This window comes from Gaeumannomyces tritici (genome assembly GCF_000145635.1).
Source record: "Gaeumannomyces tritici R3-111a-1 unplaced genomic scaffold supercont2.2, whole genome shotgun sequence".
Classification (NCBI taxonomy): domain Eukaryota; kingdom Fungi; phylum Ascomycota; class Sordariomycetes; order Magnaporthales; family Magnaporthaceae; genus Gaeumannomyces; species Gaeumannomyces tritici.
This window is the reverse complement of record NW_008804546.1, coordinates 6,532,354-6,550,966: the sequence shown is the minus strand read 5'-3', so window position 1 is coordinate 6,550,966 and position 18,613 is coordinate 6,532,354. Positions and strand designations below refer to the sequence as shown.

The 18,613-nt window shown below is 59.2% G+C and overlaps 7 protein-coding genes across 7 annotated transcripts; 5 read left to right on the top strand and 2 right to left on the bottom strand.

Moving 5' to 3' along the window:
• Positions 1 to 506: 506 nt before the first annotated feature.
• GGTG_04786 (hypothetical protein) lies at positions 507 to 4,334 on the top strand. The gene is made up of 2 exons (XM_009222583.1): positions 507 to 699; positions 800 to 4,334. Exon 2 carries the CDS (start codon positions 1,531 to 1,533, stop codon positions 3,709 to 3,711), a length of 2,181 nt encoding a protein of 726 aa, XP_009220847.1. The 5' UTR covers positions 507 to 699; positions 800 to 1,530; the 3' UTR covers positions 3,712 to 4,334.
• Positions 4,335 to 4,824: 490 nt separating this feature from the next.
• Positions 4,825 to 5,582, top strand: GGTG_04785 (hypothetical protein; the record flags this gene model as incomplete). Its single annotated transcript, XM_009222582.1, has 2 exons — positions 4,825 to 5,379; positions 5,428 to 5,582. The coding sequence occupies exons 1-2, from the start codon at positions 4,929 to 4,931 to the stop codon at positions 5,580 to 5,582; spliced, it is 606 nt and encodes a 201-aa protein (XP_009220846.1). The 5' UTR covers positions 4,825 to 4,928.
• Positions 5,583 to 5,952: 370 nt separating this feature from the next.
• Positions 5,953 to 7,501, bottom strand: GGTG_04784 (hypothetical protein). The gene is made up of 2 exons (XM_009222581.1): positions 6,334 to 7,501; positions 5,953 to 6,241 (listed from the first exon to the last, which is right to left on the bottom strand). The coding sequence occupies exons 1-2, from the start codon at positions 6,928 to 6,930 to the stop codon at positions 6,146 to 6,148; spliced, it is 693 nt and encodes a 230-aa protein (XP_009220845.1). The 5' UTR covers positions 6,931 to 7,501; the 3' UTR covers positions 5,953 to 6,145.
• A 388-nt stretch (positions 7,502 to 7,889) lies between these two features.
• On the top strand, positions 7,890 to 8,801 carry GGTG_04783 (hypothetical protein; the record flags this gene model as incomplete). The annotated part of the gene is made up of 3 exons (XM_009222580.1): positions 7,890 to 8,000; positions 8,195 to 8,517; positions 8,549 to 8,801. 3 exons carry the CDS (start codon positions 7,890 to 7,892, stop codon positions 8,799 to 8,801), a joined length of 687 nt encoding a protein of 228 aa, XP_009220844.1.
• Positions 8,802 to 9,713: 912 nt separating this feature from the next.
• On the top strand, positions 9,714 to 11,315 carry GGTG_04782 (hypothetical protein). Its single transcript, XM_009222579.1, has one exon. The coding sequence runs from the start codon at positions 9,779 to 9,781 to the stop codon at positions 11,162 to 11,164; it is 1,386 nt and encodes a 461-aa protein (XP_009220843.1). The 5' UTR covers positions 9,714 to 9,778; the 3' UTR covers positions 11,165 to 11,315.
• Positions 11,316 to 12,681: 1,366 nt separating this feature from the next.
• On the bottom strand, positions 12,682 to 13,406 carry GGTG_04781 (glucosamine 6-phosphate acetyltransferase; the record flags this gene model as incomplete). Its single annotated transcript, XM_009222578.1, has 2 exons — positions 12,682 to 12,925; positions 13,051 to 13,406. The coding sequence occupies 2 exons, from the start codon at positions 13,404 to 13,406 to the stop codon at positions 12,682 to 12,684; spliced, it is 600 nt and encodes a 199-aa protein (XP_009220842.1).
• Positions 13,407 to 14,382: 976 nt separating this feature from the next.
• Positions 14,383 to 18,592, top strand: GGTG_04780 (hypothetical protein; the record flags this gene model as incomplete). The annotated part of the gene is made up of 3 exons (XM_009222577.1): positions 14,383 to 15,598; positions 15,705 to 18,378; positions 18,432 to 18,592. Exons 1-3 carry the CDS (start codon positions 14,798 to 14,800, stop codon positions 18,590 to 18,592), a joined length of 3,636 nt encoding a protein of 1,211 aa, XP_009220841.1. The 5' UTR covers positions 14,383 to 14,797.
• Positions 18,593 to 18,613: the final 21 nt, after the last annotated feature.

The window sequence follows — 18,613 nt, the reverse complement described above, 5'->3', positions numbered from 1 at the left end:
GTCGTCGTCCCCGCCCCCCCCCCCCCCCCCCTCCTCCTTGCTGATGGGAATCAGCTCAACCGCAGTCTTTGCAGTGCGGCTTTTCGCCCATTGGATTCCACGTCTCACACCCTCTCGTAGCGTGACACCCCAGTTTCGCCCAGTCAAACCCACCAGTGCAGGTACCCTTGCGCACCTTTTTTGGGACTGGGCAGCATCATGTCTTCTTCGCCCAACCAAATGGGCGCTGCCAGAGAGGATGCGCAAGGCCAGCGCAACATTGCAGAAGCGGAGTGAAGAAGGCGGCAGGTAATGATGCTGCAGCACTGTAGCAAGCCCCAGCCATTCGACGGGTGACTGGAGCAAAAACGGAGCACAGGCAAGTAAGTGGGTGGGAGGAGGCGGAGGCAGAGGCATCTGGGGACAACGCCCACGCCCACGCCCACCCCGCCCACACCCACGCCCACACTCACACCACCCCGTCCTTAGCTGTCTGGCTTATTACCCGGCCGTTTTCCCGCCCATGACGACTCGCCCCCTTGAGCCCCAATACTGTGTCTGTGGCCGCTCCTTTTTAATCCACGAGATCCCGCCCTGGCTTGGACGGATTCTGTTTGCTACTCGCGCCTCGAGCTTGATCCCTCAGCCTGTAGTGTCTGGTAGGTTAACGCTGGAATGTGCTGCACCAAGGCGACATTCACATGCTTTTGGCTTGTAAAGGTTGGTGGCTGCCATGCAGACTCACTCACCAACACAGGCTCAGTTGCAGCGCACATTGTAAACAAGTCTAACCGCCGAGAACTCGATCCGCCATCTCCAGGAACCAACCCAAGACGCCTGCGAGGCACCAGTTGACCAAGGCAGTACGCAGTAACAAAGGACAGAGGCAGGAACCGTCGTCCTCCCCACCGCCGTGACCTAAGCGCGCCCAACAGCTCCGCTTTTTTCTCAAGCTCGCGCCTCGCGTCCACAACCCACAGACAGCCGACAGCTCGCAAACCCGCACGCTCTCCCTCAACGTCATTTTTCCTCCCGAGAGGCCCCACCGCCTGCCAGCACAGCAGACAAGCACCCACCCGGCCAAGCCCCCCGAGCTCCAAGCCCTGTCCGTTCCTGACGATTTGGGCATTGGCAGCCTGGACCCTCAGAGCCCGATACCTGCCGAACCTGCGGAACTGGGACAACACAAAAGTAAAAAACTACGAGCGGGCTAGCACAGTAACGGTGAAAGCGGGCAGTATCCTGCTGCAGGTACAATCTTGGCTGCTAAAAGAACGCACTTACACCTACCTGCCTGGTCCCCGTTGTACCCACGATCGAACCGACCGCCCTTCTTTCTCCCTCGTACCCTCGTACCCTCCCGATCCGACTCGAGAACAAGGCCTACAAGAGACGCAAGCAGCGCTGCCGGCAACAAGACCCCAAGAAAGAAGGACCCCGGGTGACTGCTGCTGCGCCTCGCCGCTGTTGATCCCTCCCGTCGTCCATGTGCACCCGCCGCCTGCCGGTCAGAGTCGTGTGCCACCCACCTGGCCCCCCCACGCGTCGTCAATGCTTGCCCTACAATACCTGCCGCCCACCATGCCGAGGGCGGCCAACGACTCCTTCCTATCCTCGGGTGCTGTCCATGACGATATGCATCTGGCCGCCTTCCCCGACATGGTCCCAGCCCATCACTCGTCCGTCATATCGCCGCTGGCCCTTCCCCGCGGTGCCGCCCAGTACTTTGAAGCCCACCACCACCACCTGCCTGCTGCGAACGACGGCCCTGGCCCCATGCGCTCGTACTACCCAGGCGGCAGTCTCGCACCCGCCGCTGCCGCTGCCCAGACACAACAACAAGCACCGCCCTCTGCCTCCTCTCTCGCTAGGAGCGCCTCGTCTGCCGGCCCATACTCCTCGCAAGCCTCCCAGTTCATCTCTCCCAGGCTCGCCCCTACCTCGACACAGATCGACCGCCAGCTGAGGCAGCAGACACGGCAGCAGCAGCGTTCCGCCAGCCTCTCGCCCACCAGGCGCTCCGCGTCCCTTCCTGTTGGTTCAGCCATGAGGAACCACTCAGCCGTGGCTTCCCCGTCCCGCGTTCCCTTCTCGAGTGTCATGGTGCCCCTCAACGCCGCCGTCGCTCCTTACCCCGGAGTCCCCGCGCCCGCTCCTGTGGAGCTCCCCTCGGCACCCTACAACCACGCCCAGCCTCCCATGCTCCAAGCCCGCCAGGGCTCGGGGGACGTGTTGCTGCCCGTGGCCGGCCAGCAGGCCCAGAATCAGAGGATCGCCCTGCTCGAGAAGCAGAACACCTTGATACGCCAGGCGTGGGAGAGCGAGCGGAGGTACCTCGAAGCCAACCGGTCTCGCGCCGAGGAGGTGTACCAGGAGGAAAGAGCAATCATGGACATGGAGCGGACAGAGTGGGAGGCGGAACGCGTGGCGCTGATGGACGAGATAGTTAGACTGAAGGACCAGGCCAAGACCATGAGGTCCGGCAGCAGGTTCGGCCACGTCGAAAGCATCCCAGAGGAAGGAGGTCTGGGCCCGTCTCTGCGAGGAGGCGGCGGAAGCAATGACGTTGCATCTCCGGGCAGCACCTCGACGGTCTTGTCTTCGCTTCAGGGTGGACCCCAACATCGGGGCCCTAGGGTGGGCGCGACTCAGACAGTCCCATACCAGTCACAAGCTTCTCGGTCCCAGGCCGACCCAAAAACTTCTGCCAACCTACCTACAACCACAACCACGCGTATCAGTCCGTCTAGACAGCCAGAGTCGTCGCCATTCATACCACTTGCGCAAGAACCGCACCCAACCAGCTTTCCCACCGCCGCATCATCAGAACAACAACATCCAGCTACCGCCATGTCTTCCGCTTCCCACTCTGAGGACGAGCAGCCCGCTCCCACCATCGATGTCCAGGACATCCACCCCGAGCTCGAGGGGATTCCGCTCAAGAAGACGGCCCTCCAGAAGGCCACCTTCATCGATGGAGACAACAGCCACGAGGGCTCCGCGGCTGGTTCCAAGCCGACCTCGACCGAGACCTCGCCCACTCTCAACAATGTGGCCCCGGATGACCAGCGTCCGGACGCCAACCCGCGAAAGGTCTCGGAGAAGGATCCGCTCAAGGTGCTCGCCGCTTCCGAGCCTGAGCGTCTCCGGATGAATGCAGGCCACACCCCCAATCACTCGCTCTCGGTGCTTCCGTCTGGAGCGTCCACCGAGGTCCAAACCACTGCCAGTAGCAGTGGTGAGGTGACCCCGACAACCGCAACGGGCTTCGACGACAGCAGCAGCAGCGGTGTTGCCAGCAAGGGCAAAGAGAGAGCCATGGAAGAGCCCGTCGAGCCGCCCGTCGGTAAGGGGGCTACCGAGCTTTCAGGTGGCCCGACCTTGGCCACGGGCGAGGGTCCGCCGCCGCTGACGGGGCCTCTGACCCTGAGGAACCTCCCTGCCAAGGACGCCAGGTTCTTTGATCTGCTTGACAAGAAGCTCGAGGACGTCAGCAAGGGAGAGACGGAGGATGCCTTGCCCAAGGTTCTCCAGAATGACACTCCTGCGGGACCCTCGGGCGGAGCCGCTGCGAAAGCCGGCGAGCAGAAGCGCGAGTCCAAGACTCTGGATTCGTCCCAGGCCTCCAGCCCGAGCGAGCCCGACACGAGCCTCGAGATTGCTCTTCGCATCAGGAAGACCAGTAACTTCGGGGCGCCCCTGGGAGAGATCCGAGGCCATCCTTCACACTAGAACGGTGCAGTGGCTGGTGCCGGAGTCGCGCACAAGACGGCAGCTGGTGCCGCGCCCTCTTCAACGGGCCTAGGTGGGACCAGCTCCCATGTTGACTCGAGAGCTCCCATTATTTGGCCTGGCTTCAGGTCACCGAGGTATACTGCGAGGCCTCTGTCTCCACCTTCGCCTTCTCGGTCTCCATGTTCGTCTCTTGATCCTGCTCTCTCGTCTCTTGATCCTGCTCTCTCGGCAGCCCAAGCCTCGACAACTCCCGATGCTGCCGAGGACCGATCGGAGATCATCGAGGACCGATCGGAGATCATGCAGCAGGAAGGCCGGGTGGGCTATACAGAGGCCGCACACAGCGAGGAGTTCAGGGCGAACATTGCCCGGGGTGGCGTCCCGGACCCTGACAGCATCCAGCTCAAGCCTTCCAGCAACTTGGGTGCGCCATATGGCAAGCTTGGCTGAACTGGGCGACGCCGCCACCTTTTTTGTTCGCCTCTTGTACCTATCATGAGCATCAACCCACCATGAACCACAACACCTTTTTGACTGCAGCGGTTCACCACTCTTCACTAATCACTCCCCATCCTGCCATTCACTAATCACTCCCCATCCTGCCATCCACTTCCTCGCTGTACATGTATCCCTTATACCGCTGCCCGTCTGCTGCCTTGGTTTCGTTATACACAACTTCTAGAATCGGGTCAGGGACATCGTCATACCACTGACAGTCTGGCTGCTGCCCACCCCATATACATGCGTTTTTCCTTCTCTGCCGACAACATTATTATACCCCTTTAGAGCAGATTGATACCTTTGAGAGAATACGAAGCAATCCATGCTAGTGAGAGCCAACACTCTGGTTATCGTTTGTGTGCGTGTGCGTGTGCATGCATCCTGTGTTGCGCGGACAACGTGGCAGCAAACAGCATCAATGACGAGGTGGCTTTACAAACGAATGCTCAGATGCTTTGTGCGAGTGAATCAAAAGCAAAACAGCGCAAGGGTCGCCGACAAAAGGGCCTGACGAAGAAACAAAGTAAAGACAGGGCGCAAGGAAAATGTATAAATATGCATGTAACGACCAGCATCCATCCAGCATCGGCGTTCGGCATCACCATCTACACTTTGTATCATCATCTACACTCGGCATCATCTATACTCGACATTACCGTCTACCTTGGCCAAAACTATTCTCGAACAACGCCATCTAGAAACATAACATCACCATGTCCAACACCAGTCTGCTGACGTTTCTGCTCCGGAACGGCCCCGAGACCAGCATGGCAACCTCCACGGCGCCCTACGAGTCCCACCAGGCGCTGCTCCGCGCGGCCTCCAACGTCGGGAACACGGACTCGTGGTGGCACCTCCAGGAGGGCGAGGACCCGGCCGCGCGCCCGCAGCGGCTGGTCAGGGGCATCCGCGCCTTCATCCGCGCGGAGCCGGAGCTGGCCGACTCCGTCTTCCGGGACCTCGAGCCCGCGTACCTCCTCGTCCTGTCGCTAAGCCGCGTCCTCGTCTCTAGCGATTACGAATCGGTCGGGCCCGCCCTCCGCCTCTTTGACCAGCTCCAGCTCACCCTGCTCATCCACGAGTCGGCGTCGCGCGGCGTCCCCGAGGAGCTGAAGTCGATCCTGTGTCGGTGCGGGCAGCAGCAGCAAGCGTGCGAGCACTGGCGTCAGGTGTTGGATTATGTGTCTTCTCTCCCTCTTCAATGAGCTCGAGCTCACCCTGCTTCCATCATCCACGAGGAGCCGTCGCGCGCCCTCCCCGAGGAGCTGCAGTCGATCCCATGTCGGTGCGGGCAGCAGCAGCAAACGTGCGAGCACTGGCGTCAGGTGTTGGATTGTATGCCTTGCCAACCCCCCCTCTTGTGTTGAGAAACTACGGCTCCCAATAAAATTTGCATTGTACCCAAATCCTTTTTACTCTCTGCCTACCATAGTTCCGTCGCCGGCCAGGGTTGCGTCGGAAAACCTTTTGTTCTGCCGGGTACGGGGACCTCACGGGGATCCAGGCATCATCAGCCACCCACTGCATCAGGCGGAGCCTCACGAGAACTTGGCCTGCAGGGTCTCGTGGGGGGGCCCGGGCATTGTCGGAGGTCTCCCCGTCATGCAGGCTGATTGCCTTGAAAGTGATGCCACGGAGGCGCGGGGATCTCACGGGGATCCAGACAACCTTCCGTCACTACAGGTCGGACATGCACATCTTCTGAAGCGATGGGTCTAGGACTGCGAGTGCAGGAAGTGAGGGTTTGGACCTGGAGGGTCAAGTGATTCCGAAATCAAAAACAATGCTCTGTGGTCTGTTCTAGGTCCTTGCTACCCCTATCCGGTTATCCCCAAACTCCAAAAGAATCTTGGGCTCAATTTAACCAAAGCAACCATCCCCAAAAGCCAATCAATCCCAATGTGAAGGCTGTGAGCCAAAGCTGAGTACCTTAGTGGTCACGGCCACAGAAGTTCTTGCTGTCGCCGATGGAGTGGTAGCCGTAGCTGAACAGGCTGCTCCACGAGTGGCCGGGGATGTACATGATCTGGAGCGATTGCGCATACCCGGTCAGTTTCTTTCCCATTTCATGTCATTTGTTGGGGGCAAATGCCGTCCAAGGGAAGAAAACGAACTTACCCAGTCAGCCCAGCCGGCAACCCAGTCATCGCCGCACTCCCGGATGATGTCCTTGCGCTTGGTCTCGACGGTGTTCCGGTTGCAGTTGTTGGTCAGACCCTGGAAGTTGCAGAAGAAGGCGGCGACCTTGCCGCGGGTGGCGTAGATGTGCCAGCCCGAGGGCACCTTGAGGTCGTCGCCGCACTGGTTCTTGAGGTCGTCGATGGCGTCGGTCAGGTCGGTGTGGTTGAGCGTGTGGTCGCGGTCCTTGCCGTCCGGGCACTTGTACTGCCAGAAGACGTCCTGGCGCTTGCCGAGCTTGGCCGACGCCGCCAGCCGCGGCTCCAGTGTCAGCTGGGCATTGTCGCCGTCCCGGACGGCGGCGGCGGCTGCAGTCTCGGCGATGCGGGACGCGGGGGCGGCGCCGGCGCCCGGCTCGCCGATCTTCTCGTGGTGCGCGACGCCGGCCGTGTCTATGAAGACCTTGTAGATGCCCGGCGCGACGTCCTCGGGGATGGCGAAGCCGCCGTCCACGGTGCCCTGGGTCTGGAAGGTGACGGGGTTCTGGCCTGCGGCGAGGCCGATGAGGGCCGAGACGAGGACGGATGTGAGACGCATCTTGAGTGGCGGGTGGTTGTGAGGATGGAAGATGACGCTGGAGGAGATCAGTATTGTGTCTATAGTAGACTGGGAGGTGGAGAGTCGTCTGGGGTAGCTCTGAGCTGAGTGTCAGGGTTGGAAAGAGAGTTGTTGTCGTTGTTGTTGCAAGTCCAACTCAAGAAGGAACCCAGAGAGAGGGGTAGACGCCCTTATATAGGCACTCTTTCAGGGCAAAAGAGGTTAGCTAACTGTTGATATCGCAAGAGTCACAGCCGAGCAGAAGTACATGGGACGAGGCTGTTTGTGTATCTCGTTGAGGGTCTTTTCAGAGGCTCCAAGGGATATCAGCACTGCTGCCTGAGCCAATAGGAGGGGGCAAACAGATGGCAGCCTCTTTTCTCTCCGCAGAGGGGCAAAGATCGGACCGCAGGATGAAGGAGGAGAAAGTCGCGTTGCCAGGACACTGGGACACTGGGACACTTGGGACACGATCAGGTTGCCAAACGAGCCTCGCCCTGCATTCAATATGCATCTGAGGCGTTCAATAATACTATCTATAGACATATACGACTAGGGGGAGAAGCAAGGCGACGTCATGACAATGGGAAGACATCGTGCCGGAGGCATCGCGCCTGTGAGGTGTGGCAGCCAAGTGCAGCCTTGCCATGCCCCGGGGAGGGAGCCGGGGAGCCAGGGAGGGAGCCGAGCACGGTCTGGTAAAAAAAAAAAAAAACGGAGCACTTTTCATTTGGTAATGGTATATGCACAGGGGCAAAAATGGAAAAGTGTTCCGTTTTTTTCTAATCCGGCCGTGCCGAGCCAACAACCAGACCCCCATGCTCTGTGGCTGAACAGGGATTGTGATGGTGGAGGGGGACGTGCATTGGGGATTAATCCCAGGCCTCGATCAGGTGGGACCAACAGAACCCCGTCGAGATAGCTTCCCCTCAAAACCACCCCGAACAAGAAAAAGAAAAATGTTCTCGCTCCAAGGCCACACCGCGCTCGTGACGGGCGGCACCCGGGGGACCGGCCAGGCCGTAGCCATCGGGCTGGCTGAGGCCGGCGCCGACGTGCTGCTCGTGCAGGTTAGTCGTCGTCGCGCCCTTGCAGCAAAAGTAATATTACCCCGCATGAGGTGAGACGATCTGCAACTAACAACCGTCATCACAATCACCACCAAAAAAAAAACCCCCTTCCCCCGAAAAACAAAAACAAAAATAAAACAGCGCGACGAATCCTCCACCGCAACCCGCGACGCCATCTTGCCCTCGGCCGCAAGGCCCAAATCTACACGGCCGACCTGTCGGACCCGGCCTCAGTGGCGGCCCTGACGCCCAAGGTGCTGGCCGACGGGCACGAGGTGCGCGTGCTCGTCAACTGCGCTGGGGTCCAGCGCCGCCACAGGTGCGAGGCCTTCCCGGACGCCGACTTGGCCGAGGTGATGCAGGTCAACCTCGGCGCAGTCTTGGCCCTGACGCGCGACGTGGGCGCCCACATGCTGTCCCTGGCACCCCACCCCGTCACGGGCCGCAGGGGTTCCGTCGTCAGCTACGCGAGCCTGCTCAGCTTCCAGGGAGGGCTGACGGTGCCCGCCTACGCCGCGTCCAAGGGCGCCGTCGCGCAGCTGACAAAGTCCTTCGCCAACGAGTGGAACGAGCCGCGGCGTCACCGTCAACGCCATCGCGCCGGGCTACATCGAGACCGACATGAACGAGGCGCTGCTGAACGACCCCGAGCGCCTGGCCAGCATCTCGGCCCGCATCCCCGCCGGCCGCTGGGGCAGGCCCGAGGACTTCAAGGGCACCACCGTCTACCTCGCCAGCAAGGCTGCCGCCTACGTCAGCGGCCATGTGCTCGTTGTCGACGGCGGCTGGATGGGAAGGTAGCGGGTGTTTTTTTTTTTTTTTTTGGGACTTGCAGGCTTGCATTTGGTGGTATTGAAACAATGGGTAGAAGAAAAGGGGTAGAAGAAAAGGGGTTATATACATATATTTCCCTGCTCTTTACTGTGTGTGCCTGCTCTGTCAATATACATTTACACCAACCATGCAGTGACCAAGTGAATCTTTGTGATCGAAACTAGTCGTCGTACGGCGACTGGTTTGCGTGCGCCTTCCCCTTTGCTCCCAGCCAAACCTTGCCCGACAAAACATTGCAGACCGGATCTGGCGCAACGCACTGATCCTTTCACTGTACGACAGCATTGAATAGTAAATCTACGATATTACATTGCAGCCTTGCCTCTCTCTGTACCGGAAGGGCTGGATCTGCCTACCATGCGAAATGATATTAATGACAGCGAAAGGGGAGCAATTTGCTACAGGATATGGCGGCGGAGCATCTCCAAGGTCTGCCGAGGAGTCCACAGTCACTACATTGTTCTGAGGATGCCTGCCAGCCAAAATACTTTGGCTTACGGTCCCCTCCGCAGACAAGCGATAAGCCCCCGGGAGGATAAACTGAGAAGCTCGAAGGCGTCCACTTACATACTCATGCAAAGGATTGCGAGGATTCCCGACTTGGAATATAAAATCCTGTGTAAATGCATAAATATAAGTATAAAAAAGTATATTTATAAATATAATAAAATAATAAAATAATCATATATTTTATGTATTTTTTGTTTTTTTGTTTTTTTTGTATTTTTTGTATTTTTTGTATTTTTTGTATTTTTTTGTATTTTTTGTATTTTTTGTATTTTTTGTATTTTTTGTATACGTTTTGTGGTCGCCCACCTTGGCTAAGCTAACTACTCGGGCAGTGGGCCCCGGCAACCGGCTGCTACGTCAATCTCATGTCGTAGACAGGCAACGCGAAATACAACAAGCAATCGTGGCAGCCACCACCGAAAACTTGAAGCAGCATGGAAGCCAGCAAAGTCATTCCGTGGCTAATCAACGTGCGCGACGCGTGCGAGCCGCATAACGACCCAGGCATAATGCCTACCCCTCCTGCCTCCTTTTCGCCCAAGAAGAGAAAGCGGGATAACGACGACGAGAACGGTGATGGCTACGACGAGCTGATTCCCAAGTCAGGGTCCAATACCGGTGGGCATGGGCAGCAGGTCCCTATCGCCATCCGCCCATTAAGCCAAGAATACCAGCAGCTGCAATACCAGCAGCTGCAATACCAGCAGCTGCAATCGGTCAGCCAGCAGCCACTCGCCCCTTTGCCTCTCCCTCTGTCCGAGCTGCAAGCGTCGACCAGCCGCTCCAGCTCCAAGCCAGGCTCCGAGACGTCATCGAGATCGAAATCTAGGATTACAATACCTGTGCGATCCGGCACCTTGCTGTTCCTCGCCAAGCCCGTCAAGTTCGTCGCACTTTCCGAAGACCGCTTCGCCCAGATCCCCGCCAGCGCCCACAGCCTGCTCTCTGAGATCAAACGCATCATAGTCTACCAGTCAGCATTCATCCCTGCCATGGCTCGCGACATCATCAAAAGGGAGCTACCTGATGGAAAAGGATGGCCGGATCATTGGTTTTTCCGATCAGACGATGCTCAAGGAACTCCCGAGCTCGCGCGCGCAGAAATGCAGTTCAAGGCCTTGCACGAAATCGTGGCCACCGCCGGGAGGTTCTGGGGGCAGAGGCGCAACAAGCTGGCTTGGAACTGCCTGGCGCATTGCCCTTTGCTCCAGCTTGCAACGCGCTCCTTTTCTCGCGGCGGCGTTGTTTGTGAGCCGGTTATGGGTGAAGGCATTGCCAGCCATTGGCTTCCGGAGATGGCCCGCAAGCCGGACGAGGTTGCAAGTGGCAAAATGGTCGATTTTGTATTGGCACTCGACCTTCAGAATCCGCGCCCACGCGATCAGGTGCTTGAAAACGCCGTCGTCAGGGTGGTGGGATGCCAGACTTACGAGTCGCAGTCGATCAACCAAACCCTTTACGACCCACTAGTCTTCAGTCCAATTGGGGTGAGCATTGCCAACGCCACCTATATGGAGGGCACCCTCCAGCTCGGTATTTGGACGGCCGCTTGGCACCGCCGCATGAGGGACTTGGGATACACAGATCAGCTTATCACCCTGCCCCTTATTCTTTGCAACGGCTTTGATTGGAGTTTGTACTTCGCATGCGATCGCGGCCACATGATTGAGATTGTCGGTCCTATCTCGCTTGGCAGCACTGCCAGGATGGAGACTTTGTATCCCTTGTTTGCTGTATTGGTAGAGCTTTGCAAGTGGGTGGAGGGGACTTTGCGCGACTGGTGGATTACCCAGCTTGGCGGAGATCCCGCTGCCGGCTGATCTCTGTTCTTTGACATGGTTAGGGACTGCGCGCTCGGTATGACCAACTTGGTAATCAACCGCATCCCTAGCAATTAGTTGTTCCTTTTCTTCCCACAACAACGATCAGTTACCAAACCTGCAGTTTGCCCTTCAACCTGCATGCTTCCACCGCTCGTCCCTTTATGCTTGCCTCGCGGCCTCCGCGCTTTCGCGCCTACAGTGGGAGGACAGCTCGCTACCCATTTTAAACGCTACCACTTTAAAACGCTATAACTTTACCCCAGTGCATGCATTAAAATGGAATAAGTTTTATTTTCAATTTAAATAAAAGATTTAGCATATACTTTATTTTTGGAATATTTTAACAAACGGTTATTTAATAAATAAATAAATAAAGAAATATTAAAATTTATATATTAAAAAATATTTTATAAATCAAGCACCTCAAGCACTTCATGGACTGAGATCCGCGATTCGGGATTTCTCTTTACGTTCCTCGAGCCGCCATCACTCTCGTCGTGTATGTATCGCTCTTCTCTGTCCTCCCCTCGAGTACGCTCGTCTCGAGCGTGTGCTGACTTTTCCCTCAGCATCATGTCTGATCAGCAGGACAACGATGCCGAGGGGCATCCCCGTGTGACAAAAGGCATTAAAGGTATCAGCATCAGTTGTAACCGAACATGGATTACCTGGGATGGAAAGCGTTTTTTGTGGCTGCCTACTAAACACCGTCCTTATTCTTGTATAGCCATAGCAGGATTAACAATGGCTTTAGGGGAGAGCGGACGGGATCCCGTATATTCCAGTCGGTATGGTCTTATGTGCTTGTGTCCTTGATATCACTTCCACCTGGAAGGAGGTTGGTTAAATATTGGGGACGGTGAGTATGCTCTCCAGAGGCGCCGTCAACACCACCAACATGGCCAACGTGACCCGGTGCAACTCCTGATAGGTTCGGACAGCTTCCCTCCCGGTGCGAGTAGGTGGTGGTTGTCGAGCACAGGCTTCTTATAACCTTCTGCCTACGTGTATACATCGCCTCTTTGGGTCGCAGCGGATCTCTGTTCCGGGAAGGGCACGGAACGGTTGGTTCTCCTTGGGATAGGGGTTAGAGCGCCCCAGCAAATATTGGCAGTGACACGATCAATTCGGTCCATGGCATTCATGTGCGCTCTTCTATCGTCGTTATACACGTATACATCGTCAACCCGCGCGCTCATAGCACAAACGACCCAGCCTCCTTGCCCTCGGGCCTGACAGCTGTCAGATGCAAGATGTATGTGGCCTACACGCCAAGGCGCAACGCCCTCTTCAAAGCTTCGTCTCTGTTGTGCCAAAGGGGGAGACATCAGCAGCTGTGCGGAATTTGTGGCGGTCGAGGTCAAAGCGAGCAGCGGCTACCGTTTGTCGCAGTGACAAAGGTAAGGTCGGTCATGGGTATGGGTATGCATGTCCCCCGATTCCCGCTCCCGTCCTCGTGAGTGCGGGAAAGCTATGGTCGAGACCGAAACAAACAAGACAGAAAAAAAGAAAGCTCAGGTGGCTTTACTCTTGCCGTCCTCGTAGTAGTGCGCCATCTGCAGGCCGGCGCGCTTGAAGCCGCACTTGATGTAGAAGCCCTCGTTCTTCTCGCTGCAGTCGAGGATGCTCTTGTAGCACCCGACCCTCTCCGAGATGTAGTCGAGTGCCTGGATGATGCGGAGGCCCAGCTTCTTGCCCTGCTGGTCCTTGGCGACGGCGATGTCCTCGATGTGGCCGACCGAGCCGAGGTTGTGGACGCTATAACGAAAAGAGAGAAGAAAAAAGGGTCAGCCTGGTTTCCCTTCTGGCGTGCATGTATGTATGTATGTATGTGTGTATGTGTGTGTGTGTGTGTGTGTGTGTCTGGTCTGCATTGTGCTTACATCTTCCTCTCGACAATCAGCCCGCCCGTGCCGACGACCCTGCCCTCGCCGTCCTCGACGACGAGGATGTAGTACGTGCCCTTGGCGGCGGCGAACTCGTCGTAGCGGGCGTGCCAGGCGTCCCTGTCAAAGTCGCCGACGGTCGTGAGGACGCGCAGGCAGTCGAGGTACCCCGAGTCGTAGTCGGACTTGCGCAGCGAGCGGACGCGGTAGCCGTCGGGGAGCTGGGCCGCGATGTCGGGGGAGACGAGGTCGAGCGAGAAGAGCCCGGCGTCGTCGCTGCTGGCGGCGGCGGCGGCGGCGGCGGGGGTCGTCTGCTGGTCGGCCGGGGGGGCCTCGCTGTAGTGGATGGCCATCCTTTGCGCGGGGTTGTGCGGGTGTTTGTCGGTTCGCGGGCGACGTTTGGTTTGTGAAGAAAGGAGGGCAGCTCGAAGGACGAGCGACTCGGGTTGATAGAAGATGAAAAAAAATGGTATGCAGCGAAAGACGGGGAAACGAATGAGGTAGAGGTCGGTGAGCCCAAAACAAGGAGCGACTCGTTGGCGGAGCGGCTAGACGCGCGATACGAGATGGGGCGGTAAGCGAATGGGGGTGGCTGATGGGGGTTGTCTCCCATGTACCGTGCTAGGTATGTATCATGTCGCGAAACGGACAATCCCGCTGACGTAGAGAGGCCAAGCAGCCCCTCTAGGCCGGAAAAGACACAGCATGGGCGGCGATCGAGGCGGGCAGCCTCTTCAACTCCGGGGTTGGCGTGGCCGTATGCGTGCCAATGGATTTCAGGGGACGGCTCAGCCGCACCGCCTTGGGCGAGTGAGTGGTGGGTTGGATGGATCCTAGCTTGCGTGCATGCAGGACTTGGTTCCATCAAACACGAGGGGAAGAAAATGGAAAACTCGGCCAGCCTATCTTCTCAGGGCATACTTGGTGACAACAACTTTGCCTCACAAACATGTTGCATGAGATACAAAGAAATATGAAAATAAAATCTTATAGTATTTACAGCCCATGTTTATGTGTCAACTTTTACTCACTTTCCAAGTTAATGAAGCGGGAAGGAATGAACATTCTAGCTCAAGTCACTCATTCTGGCGTCTCAACCCTTTCGTGCTGCAGAGTCCGTCGGCCGCCCTAACATTGATAGCGCTTGCGCGATAGCCGTGCAAGCTGCCTGGCATCGGGCCTGGTATGGAAGATCGACCAGGGCGGGGTGTTGGGCGGCACCAGGCTGCTACTGCACGTCATAGCGAATGGGTCAGTGGGTGCTTTCTCGCTCGGCAGCGTGCTCCTTCCGCGGCCCGCATGATTTGGCGGACCTGCAGCGGGCCAAAGCTTCAGGTCTGGCAGGGCTTGGCAAATGGGGCAATCACATGTTTCGACGAGCTCTCGCGATGCTAGCTCAGAGTTTTGCACGCGTCACTGGGGGGTCATCTGCCTGCATTGATGGCTTGTCATGGAACGGTCGACTGGGCTGGCCCTGCGGCCTCAACTTGACGCCCTATCGCTGCGTCCGCAGGTTGGTTCACCTCGTTTCAAGGACGGGTTCGACACTATATCCTTGCATCTTATAGACAGGAGCAAATACCCCTCCGTGCCCGCCAGGAGCAACCGACAGACCGGCCCGCGACTGACATGGTGATGCTGGCCGCTGCAGGACGACCACTTTAGACGAAACCGGCCCCTTGACATGATCCCACCAGCCAGCCATTGCATCCGGTGACTATCAGGTACACACATACGTATAGCTATGGCCTCTCGGCAGGACGACGACGACGACGACGGCAGTCCCCGCTTCTACCGTTCACTTGCCGACGGCCAAGGGCTGCTCCACCCCTCGGCCGCCATGGACATCGCTCTCGGCCGCCAACGCCTCGCCGAGGACAGCGACGACCACGACGATGCGTCGCACGACGCCGCCGCCGTGCAGCAGGGCCGCACACTTCTGCCCTTCCCCTTCGCCCAGGCGGTCACCCTGTCCACCCGCTCGGCCAGCCTCTTCCTCCGGCTGGGCACCTCGATCGGCGGCTACACCTTCCACGCCGGCAAGGCCGCCACGCTCTCGGGCTTCGACCTCGGCCGCGTCGTCGTCGAGGGCATCCTCAGCCGGGCCGGCAAGGACCTGCTGGCCACCAACAGCACCGAGTTTGGGCGCGCCGAGACGGAGAACCTGCTCGAGCGCGGCCTCGCCACCATCCACCGCACCATCACCGGCGCCGCCTTCCTGACCGCCACGAGCTTCCAGCTTGTCGAGACGACGGCCTCGAGCGTCCACGAGGTCACCCAGCTCCTCCTGTCCTTTGCCGACCAGCTGCTCGGCTCCACCGAGTCGTCGCGCGCAATCGCCAGCATCTTCACCCTGATCCGCAGGGAGTTCCAGAACCCGGCCACGGGCGCCGAGGGGGAGCGGGTCGGCATCATCGACCTATTCCTCGGCCTCTGCGGCATGGCCTACCTGCAGAGGTGGTGCAGTGACCTCGTCGAGGAAGAGAATCGCAAGCTGGAGGTGGAAGAGGTGGTTTGGGACGTCGTCGTCGCCACAGGTGGAGAGGTAAGCTCCCCCAGACCTTGGGTCTCCCCCAGACCTGGGTGCGCCTTGTCGAATTAGGCGTGTGGCATACGTGCTAACCAGAGTTTCTTTCTGTTCCCTCCTTTAGAGATATGCCCTACACCAGGATAGTCTCTATGGTGTCCACAACGGCAACTATACCCGACCGGCCGACGAGACGGTTCCCCTGGACCACGGCGGTGCCGACATGATGAGCATGATACAAAACCACAGCGCCCAGCAAAGCAGCGACAGTGATCAAGATTTGCCCGAAATCCACCTCAAGCAGCAGATCCTGCGGTCATTGCCCGACGATGCCAAGGTGTCCATCATGACAGAGACCACGACCAGCAAAATCATCACGGTTGACATACAGGGAGCCAGCCCGCCACCGCTGTCTCCGCCCCCGGGGGCGAAGCTACTGGAGCATGGGCCGTCCAGGCCGGGCCGGTCCAGCGAGCGGCGCCAGAGCGGGTCCGTCGCCGACGGCTCGAGCTACCGCTTCGTTTACAGGGTGGACCGCAACACCTTTCGTGCCACCGACTTTTGTAGGAACGAGGGTGAGCTCCAGCCCGCGCTCGATGAGGAACCGGTCGGGTTTGTTGAGCAGCTGCGAGAGAGCAGTAGCGATGGGGACGACAGCACAGATGACGAGCAAGAGCTGCGCCCTCCAGTGCCACCCAAGAGCCCCGCGACACTTGTGGACGCCTCGAGGATACCCCAGCCCACGTCGCCAGCCGTGCCCATGGCTACCCCGTCACGAACTTCCCAGCTCCCCGTCTCCAAGCCTTCACCCGAATCGGCCAACCAGAAGCGTCAGCGTACGCCCCTGAAACCATCGAGCCCAAGCATTGGTGCCGAACCGTCGCCAAGCAAGCCGCCGATGAAAAGGCCCAGGGCTGAACAGGCGGCCAAGTCGACCGACCACAAGAAGGGTGGCTTCCGAACGGCGCTGAAAAAGGGGCCTGGTCCGGCACTGTCGAACCTGCTACGGAAGGAGGCCAGCGACAATGAAGGGCTGCCGCGGACATCGTTCCGGAGGGCTAGGACTGCGCCCGCTAGCCCCGTCGCGCCTGGATATAGCACATTCACGCAGGCAAAGCCACGCCAGCAACAGCAGCCTCCACAGCAGCAGTCGCAGCAGGTTGCAGTCCCTGGCAGGCTACCCTCGATGATTCCGAGGCGTGAGGCCCCGCCGCCACCCAACAAGGCGGCCGGCAGCGCCGGAAAGGCGCTGGCCCGGCAGAATATGGTTCCGCCCGAGGCTATCCCAAGGTCGTTGTCCAGAACCAGTTATGTGGCCGTACACGAGAGGAAGCGGGACTCGCTCGTCTCCCAAAGCGATACCTTTTCTATTCACACCATTGACAGCAGCCGCCCAATCAGTCCTACTCTCCTCAGGGGCGACCTGTCGGGCCCCATGGCTTCTGCCAGTGGTCGCTCGCACGGGGCGGGTGGGCCTTCCATGTCGAAATCCCGCTCCGACAAGGACATCTCGGATCACAACCCCTTCATGGGCTCGCCGTCATCGCCTGGCAAACACCATCGGCGTGTCCGGTCGCAGAACCCCAGCATATACACGCTCAAAACCAGCGACTCGCAGACGTCTCTGGTTCTCTCGTCCTACTTTACGCGCAGCGCCTACGGTGACACGGATGCTCTCAACGGCCTCAGGCGGACCGGCATGGTTCAGGGCATGTTCCCTCGCGGCCACCTGTTGCGCAACATCACGCGATACATGCTCTTCTCGTCGGCCTCGTACGGGTCTAGCTTTTTGAAGGTCATGGGCATCTCCAAGAAGATGTCGCTGCTCCAGGTGCTCGACGACGACACGCACCACGAGCTGACATCGTACGCCCATCACACCGAGTCGGAGGCCAACTCGATCCTGCTCTCGTCCTTTGTTGACCCCCAGGGCGGATCGGACTCTACGGGAGCCACGAACACGGGTGTGCCTCTTGTGCACTACATCTCCATCGACAAGGAGGCCAAGGCTGTCGTGCTTGCTTGCCGAGGCACTCTGGGCTTCGAGGACGTGCTGGCGGACATGACGTGCGACTATGACGATCTGCTATGGCGTGGGCGACACTACAAGGTGCACAAGGGCATACACGCCTCGGCACGCCGGTTGCTCTATGGCGGCGACGGGCGCGTCCTGGCGACACTCAAGGCGGCTCTCGAAGAGTACCCGGACTACGGGCTCGTCCTGTGCGGACACTCCCTCGGCGGCGGCGTCACGGCCCTTTTGGGCGTCATGCTCTCGGAGCCGGCCGTTACGGGGGCCTGTTTCGTCACGTCGGGCGCGTCATCAGCGCCAGCCGCACTGCCGTCGTCGTCGTCGTCGTCTTCGTCGTCGTCGTCTTCGTCGTCGTCCTCGACGCCCGCGACCTCGGGAGGGCCCGCGTCGTCGGAGCGGACCACGCGCGAGCTCCGCCTGCCGGCCGGGCGGCCGATCCACGTGTTCGCCTACGGCCCGCCGGGCACCATGTCGGCGTCGCTGCGCAAGGCGACGCGCGGCCTCATCACGAGCGTGGTGCAGGGCAACGACCTGGTGCCGCACCTGTCCCTGGGCGTCCTGCACGACCTCCAGGCGGTCGCGCTCGCCATCAAGAACGACAACATCGACGCCAAGATGGAACTGCGGCAGAGGCTCTGGGCCGCCTTCCAGGACGGGCTCGCGCGGTCCTGGTACCACAACAGCGTCGACGACAACGACGGGCCCGGCAGCGGCAGCAGCAGCAGCAGCAGCGGCGGCGGTGGCGGCGGCAACATGGGTGGCGGCGGTGGAAACGACGGCGACGGACCAGCCGGTCCCCGACACCTGGGCAAAAAGCAGGGCGGCGAGGACGGAGGGGACGACAAGTGGGCGTTTGCGGCGCTCAAGACGCTGCGGGCCAACATGATGAGCACCAAACTGCTGCCGCCGGGCGAGGTGCTCACCATCGAGACGACGCGCGTCATGCGGCGCGACGCCTTCATCCGGCCGCCCGGTGGTAGTGGTGGCGGCGGCGCGGGCGC